The 7104-nt window shown below is 53.1% G+C and overlaps 1 protein-coding gene across 1 annotated transcript; it reads right to left on the bottom strand.

Moving 5' to 3' along the window:
* Window positions 1–3637: 3637 nt before the first annotated feature.
* Window positions 3638–4793, bottom strand: LOC128901221 (exendin-3-like). Its single transcript, XM_054183052.1, has 3 exons — window positions 4693–4793; window positions 3836–3988; window positions 3638–3710 (listed from the first exon to the last, which is right to left on the bottom strand). Exons 1-3 carry the CDS (start codon window positions 4791–4793, stop codon window positions 3638–3640), a joined length of 327 nt encoding a protein of 108 aa, XP_054039027.1.
* Between the last annotated feature and the right edge of the window lie 2311 nt (window positions 4794–7104).

Genomic DNA, 7104 nt, shown 5'->3' with positions numbered 1-7104 from the left:
CCAGGGATGGGTGGGATGAGCCGGGAGGAGAGTGGGAAGGTGCCTTTCCCTCCTCCCTTTCCCTGCCCCTTTGCAGGAAGGAGCTGTTGGGCAGAGATCGTTCTCCTGCTCCCGTCATGTTTCTGGGGGGTCGTTGGGCTGCAGTGTCACCCCGGCGACGTGGCCGTGGAGCCCGGGAGGAGAGCACAACCCAGGAGAAAAGGTCTTCTGCCAGCACCTGCTCCTGGCATCTGCCACCGGTGGGATGGGTACACGAACCCTCCTGCCGTCATCATGTCCCATCCCCTGCGGGAGCCTTTTTCTGCATCAAACCAACCCAAAACAACAAGGGCGAGTCAGTGCTTCTTGCCAACTGGTAGGGGGAAGAAAAAAACCAAACCCATAGAAATTTGCTCTCTAAGTGTGAAAACAGCCCATCACCAACAATCAGATGGATTTACGGGATGGGGTTTCGCCAGCTGCTGGTGCCAGCGCGGCACGGTGGCGGTCGGAGGGGGCAGGAACTGGTTTCGCTCGTAAGAAGGAGGGGAGGCAAAAGCAACCGGCTTGGAGGAAGGGAAAGGGGCAAAGCCGGGGTTTTCTTGCTGCTGTTCCACCATGTGCGTCCCCTCCGGCTCTCCCTTCCCGCAGAGGAACGGCCAGGTGCAGGAGAGCCCCCGCCTTTCCACCCTCTGGAAAAGAAACTTTAATTCCCGTGATGTACGTGCGCGAAGGCAGTGACCCCCCAAGGCTGCGGAGCTGGGTGCTCGCGCTGCCAGCCCCATCGCTGCCCTGCCCCTAAAATGGGATTATACAGTTCTAATGTAGGACAACTTGGTTTTGTTTTTTTTCCTTTTTCTTTTCCTCTCTGTAAGAGGAGAGACCGGGCTGAACTCGGCTCCCTCCTGGCAGGGACCAGGGCTGGAGCCTGGGCTTGTTTTTGGCACGTGCCTGGCATCCCTCCAGCCTGGAAAGAGAGGAAAGAAAGAAAGAAAGAAAGAAAGAAAGAAAGAACGAACCCCACCCTGGAGGGAAAACGGGGCCGGTTGCAATGAAGAGGGGGCTGGGTCTGGCCCCGCAGGGCTCTGCGTCGCCCCTGGCCGCGGGGGAGCCTGGAGAGCCTTGGAATTGCCTCTGTAATTCCTTATTTAAAAAGCAAACCAGGCTTCCTCGGCATGCCCACTGCAGCTGTCTTCGGCGTTTGAAGCTTTGTTTTTTGCTATTTACAGGGCTAGATTTCTTTTTCTTTGTTTATTATAATTTTTTTTAATTAAATGAAATAAATTATTTAGTGACGTGGCTCTGGGCCACCTAAAAGGCAGTTGTAGCCCTTGGGGCTGCCTGTGGCCCCAGTGCTGCGCCGCCTCCCCCCGTAACACACCAGGAACCCGTGGACGCCTCCTTATTTTGGGAGAATTTAATATTTCCCTGTGCGGAGGAGAATTATATGGGGGGTGGGGGGGAAACCCTCTGAAGCTGCTCCTGGAGTCACTTTAGGACTAAAAAGAATACCCTTGAAGTGAGGCGCAGTGCTTTACCGGGCAGCAGCACCCTCCCCGCCGACGCGGGGGGCGCGGGGCGTTTTCCTCGTCTTTGGTGCCTTAAAACAGTTCCCCAAATCTCCTGTCGGCCCCCGCAAAAGAAGTTTCCTAAAACGAAGTGCATGGAAATCCCTGAGGGGGGCGGGGAGGGAAGGATGTGAAAAGGTAATAAATAAGGTGCTGGCACTTCTTTTTTTTTTAAATTATTTTATTTCCCCCCCCCCAGTGCGCTACATGTAGAAACACAGAAATTATTTTTGTTCTGGAGATGCTGAAATATATTTATTTTATTGTAAGAGATGCTCTAGTTTGGAAACGCTCCGTGTTGTAAACTAAATGCGGGCGGGGGGGAGGGGAGAGAAAAATCCACCAAGTGAATCTGTGTTATTTATCACTTTGAGTCTTTGTGTGGTTTTGCGTTTGGGTTTTTTTTTTTTTTTAAAAAAAACATTTGTTTTATTCTGGGCTCGTCCTGTGGAACTCCAGTGACACAAACCCGCGTCGCCGTCCCGTGGGTCCCGTCGTGGGACGTTGCCGTTGACTGACGGGTGCCGCCCGCCAGAGCCGCCTCTCGTCTCCGATTTTTCTCGTGTTGCCCATGGAGCGTAATGGGAAAATAACGGAATAAAAATCTCGTTTGTCTCATGGTGCCGCTCCCGAGTCTTTGGAGGGGGGAGCGGGGGAGGAGCCTTTGTAGCTTTTCAAGGGGTTTTGGAGGGGACGGGGGAGTGGGCAGCGCGGGGCTGGGGCAAATCCTGTCTCCCCGGGGCTTTGGGTCAGGAACCAGCTGACTGGGGAAAGAGTCGGAAGTAACTCTTGGGATTGGGTTTAAAAAAAATAAATTTAAAATGTAATTATTTGTATTTTTTGAATTTTGTATGTTTTGAATTTTGTGTTTTTTTGAATGTTGTTTCTTTGGCGTTGCGAGCAATTGCAGTGAGCTCTGTGTGGCAGGAGGGGGGGGGACAGCGGCGTCACACGCGTCCCCTCTGCCAACGCCTGCTGGGGCGCGCGGGGAGCTCAGGAATGGGGCTGGGGGCATAGAAATGGCCCCGTCCAGAGCGAGCGGTTCCTCCTCCCTATGTTTTTGGGTTGATTTTTTTTTTTTAACCATTTGCAATAATTAGATTAATTAGGATGAAATTCATGAAATTAAAGCCAAAGATACTCTAGTTATCTTTTATATAGTTGTTGGGGTTTTTTTTCAAATTTCTTTCAAAATCCCCTCTGGCACAGGTCTGTGGGGTCAGGCAGGCGCGTCCCCATTGCCCTTTTGCCTAAAACTCAAGGAACTGAGAGAAAAATGGGGCACTTGAGCCAAGCGGGGGCTCGGAGCCTGGTGCCTCAAAATCCCTGGGCACGGGGATCCCGATGGGATGCTCAGAAAAGGCTTGGAGAGGTCAGAAACCAGCTGCCGGATTTAGCGAAGGTTTTATTGCAATTTAGGGAAAGCTGCGGCATCCGCAGCAGTTACAGAGAAAACGGAGACGGAGCAATAGAGGTTTGAATAGACGCCGATCCGTGTGGGAGACATTTAGGAGGCGTCAACTGGGAAACTCCAACGGATAAATCCTTCCTGCGGAGCATCCGATCCCCGGAGGGGTCTGACATCCCCAGGCTGACGGTGCTGGAAAGCCGATGCCTTGATTTGCCGTTTAGTTGTACCTTAAAATTCAAAAATAAACAAACACCAAACGCCTTCACGGAATAGAAGCTCCTCCTAAAATCCCTTTGCGGAGCTGTGGAACAGGGGCGGTGATTTTCTCCTTTGCGAAGGAGCAGCCGCTTTGCTTCGAGGAGACCGAAACACGGTCAAACCCCCTAGAAATGCAAACGATCCCGCCACGTTAACACTGAAACGAAGTGCAAGATGTCAGGACAAAGCCTGGTGAGAACAAAACAGCCTCATTCCATCGTGAACTATTAAATCCCCCGCCAATAGCTTAATTTTCCTTGTCTTGTTTTATCGGAAATAAACACCAGAGACTCCACCTGAGCCAGGGAAAGTGAGAAGCAGCATCAGGCGCAGGGAGCCTTTGCACCGAACACCCCGATTTGTGGCTCCGTGTTAAAATCCCTCATTTATTCAGTTTTAATTCACGTTCATTTGGGATGACTTACGCCGGCGGTGGGAGCGCGGGCGGGAAGGGGATGCTGCGGGGCTCCTCCTGCAGGGACCTCTTGGTGGAGCTGCCGAAAATAAGAGAAAACCCAGAGGGGAAAACTGAAACCTCGTAATCGACGGGGAGCGGGGGCTGGCGGGGCGGCGGGAGGTGATTTCCCAGCTCAGCCCCGTCCCCCTCTCCCCGTTTCACCTGAACCGCTTGGTGTTGATGAGCCAGTGGACAAAGTCCTTGGCCTTCATCTTGTCCAGGTAGCGGGTGAAGTCGCTGGTGAAGGTGCCTTCCGAGTGTCGCTTGGTGTTGGAGGCGAAGTTTCGGGCGCTTTGCGACTCGTCTGACTGCCGCCTGCGTGGGAGAGAAGGACGGGGGGGGAAAATGGGGTTTAATGCACAGTCGTGGGATCAGGATCCTGCACCGGGTCCCCAGGGCAGGGGCTGGATCCTCTGAAGTACTTCACTGTGTGGAGCATCCTCCAGGAAAGTGATAATGGTAGATATAAATAATATTCAGTTTCAGGGGGGTCCACTGAGCCTGGCCGGGGTGTTCCTGACATCAAATACGTGCAATATCCAATCCCGTATTATTTGCCTTATGGCTTGCTCAGCTGCAGTGGGTTCGTGCCCCCACCCTGGTCCCTTTTGCTGCTCCCGGGAGGGAGCACGGTGCCGACCCGAGGTTTGGATCAACCTCCTCCAGCTCCAGGACGGAGACCTGATGTCGATATCCCCCCTTTCACAATTCACCCCAGCAGAAGGTCCCCAAGAAGGTCTCTGCCGGCGCAGAGGGGGCTCAGCACCCTGCCCGAAGCATCGCCCCATCCTGGCTCTGCCCCACCGTGTCCCCGTCTCTGTTCCGACACTGAAATCCTGGGGGGGGACACGGCAATGGCCCCGTGTGGGCTGGTGGGGAGCCAGGAAGGAGCTTCTCCGGATAAATAGAAGAGAAAGAGGCACATGGCAACGGCCCCGGAGCCGGGAGAGCCGGCAGCGTCGGAAGCGGGGAGGGCTGAGCTGCTGCAACAGCCCCCGGCCGGCTCCGGCGCCCCGTACCTGGACGTGTCCTCCAAGTCCTTGGGGCCCATCTGCCACCCTGCCGGGATCAGCACGGCAAACACCAGCCCGGAGAGGTACAGCCAGCGGACGAGCTGCATCTGTCTCTCTGGAGAAGGCAGAAATTGAGATAGAAACGTCCAGGGCAGCAATCGCTGTCGACCCCCCCAGCCCCTGTGGGAGCCCCGGCAGCGGGACAGACCCCGAATGGGACAACCTCCTTCCCAGGCACCGTCTTATGGGTCCCCGTGGAAATTGCATCCCCACAATTACCTACCAGCACGTCTACCCTTAGCTTAGGCACGGGCACACAGTCGCAAGAACAGGTTTGTGTAATCTAAAGATACCATTCATCGCAACAAACTTTATCGCAAAGCTCCCCTTTTCTGGGTAGGAGCAATATTTCTATCTTGAGCTTATCACCAGGGTGCTGGAGAACTTTCCCCACCGTTAGCTGCTCAGAAAAGCTGCTTTCAACAGAGTCGGTTCATTAGAGTTTCACGTTTCTTATCTTTGCTGGATGCCTCAGCAGTTCAGGGGGAGTAAAATGCCAAACCCCACCCATCATTTGCTGAAAATCAGACTTTTGGTTGCCTGTCAACCAGCGCTTTCATTACGCTGGCTTAATTTCTTCAGAGGTTGGTAGTAAAGAAGGGAGGAAAAGGCACTTACCTTCTGCAGAGACAACCGTTCCCCTGAAAGCAAGATCCTATTTTCCTCCTTCGCTCTGGTTGTGGCTAAACTCTTCTCCTTACCGGTGCTTTTAAGCTTGTTAGCAGGATGCTAAAAGCTGACGGGTAGGTCACCGGGACTCCTGCTTTTAGTTGGATGGGTCATTATGAATCATTACAGGATTTTTTGAGCGGGGCTGTTGCAAAAATTACAGTTGTTGCCATATTTTCCACCTTACGCCTTCAGCGAGGGGTTGGTTTGTTGGGTTTTTTTTGTGTGGTGTTGTTGCCGTTTCTCTTGTCTTTTCTATTTTTTTTCCACTTCTCGGACCGGAGTGACCCATCGGTTTGCTCCTCGCAGGTGAGGTGGCCCCTTGTTGCCACAGCTCATCTTGCGTGGAGAAATGATTTCTCTGCCCACGGGGCTGCCCTTTCAAACACCTTTGGTTTGAGATAAAAAACATTAAGTAAGAGCGAAATTGTAAAAGAAGCATCTTGCAGCAGCGCTTGCTGCTGCTTCCTGCCGTGTAGGATTGGGGTGGGGGCTCGTCAGCTGGACACCCATCGCTTTTGGTCCAAGCCTGGCCTTGTCCCCCCAAAGCCAGATGTGAAATTGGGGCCATTCACCATCATTTCTTCGATTTGGGGATGACGGGAAGCACCGTGGGTGGCCGTGGATCTGGGTCAGTGTTTTTCCCCATGGGACATCCCGGCTCAGCCCAGGAGCTGGGGAAACATCTGGAACTCATCAAGCCAAGGACAATAGTTTTGCAGGGGCGTCTCCTGGGAACTGGGCTCATTTTTTCAAATCCTCGAGTCCAGTGAAGAAAAAAAAGCTTGAGAAGAGTGAAACCGAGTGTCGCCCTAAAGAACTGGACCTTGCCCTGGGTGCTGACAGCTCCAGGTGGACATGGAGCAAAGCCCTCAGGTCCCTGAAGATGCTGGGAGGTCAGATGAGCTTTGGAGGGCTGCGTTTCTGGGGCAGTTTTGAGATATTTGGGGAACTCTTGGCTAAGGAATGTCTACGGTTCAGTGCTCGGGCAGAGAAAAGAAAGTCTTAGGAAACCGGGCCATGCTTTTCCCTTGCCCAACACCAGCCTCCCAAAGAGACAAGGGCTCCAAGTCCTGATTTCTCTGCCACTCACTGTCCTCTCCTCCTGGGACTTTTCTTCTCGTGGTTGGGTAATTATTATTATTCTAGCAAGGAGATTTCTGCAATTATTGTCACTGTCAAAATATGGCTAGTGTTCAGGGGACATTCTTCTTGGAGAGCCTTTTAATTAGGGCCAACAATGGCCTTACGACAAAGCCTGACATCAGAGGAAGAAGGTAGGAGATTAATTAGCTCAGCCTTTGGAGGAGAGGTCCAGATCTCCTACCCATCACCTGGATAGGGTATTTACTAATTAGCTCCTGACGACACTGTTTGTGATGTCCCCCTGGCCCAGGAAGACACACGAGCTACCTGCAGTGGTGGGGGGCTCAGGAGAAGAGAAATTCAGCTCAGCCAGTGCAGTGCGTGCCAGGTTGCTTCTTGGTTTTCTTAATCGTGGCTCCCCGTGTCAGAGTGGGTTAGAGAATGTCCTACCGGACACCTCCTCCACTGTCCACCGGTGATTTTCACCAGCCCCTTGGGATACGGTGGTCTCCCCTTCCCAGGTGTCCTCTGTGATCATCCGCTTCCCACCTGGGTTGAGTTGCTGGTGGCTTTCCCACCCTGGAGGACTGAAGCATGGGGGCA

This window comes from Rissa tridactyla, chromosome 24 (assembly GCF_028500815.1).
Source record: "Rissa tridactyla isolate bRisTri1 chromosome 24, bRisTri1.patW.cur.20221130, whole genome shotgun sequence".
Classification (NCBI taxonomy): domain Eukaryota; kingdom Metazoa; phylum Chordata; class Aves; order Charadriiformes; family Laridae; genus Rissa; species Rissa tridactyla.
This window is presented reverse-complemented; position numbering and strand designations above follow the sequence as displayed.

Bases quoted from the DNA above. Each gene is read 5' to 3' on its own strand.
- LOC128901221 (XM_054183052.1), bottom strand. From the start codon at position 4,793: ATGCAGCTCGTCCGCTGGCTGTACCTCTCCGGGCTGGTGTTTGCCGTG. The intron at 3,989-4,692 runs GTACGGGGCGCC...TCTCCCACGCAG, and splicing joins GACTTGGAGGACACGTCCAG to GCGGCAGTCAGACGAGTCGC. The intron at 3,711-3,835 runs GTGAAACGGGGA...TATTTTCGGCAG, and splicing joins ATCAACACCAAGCGGTTCAG to CTCCACCAAGAGGTCCCTGC.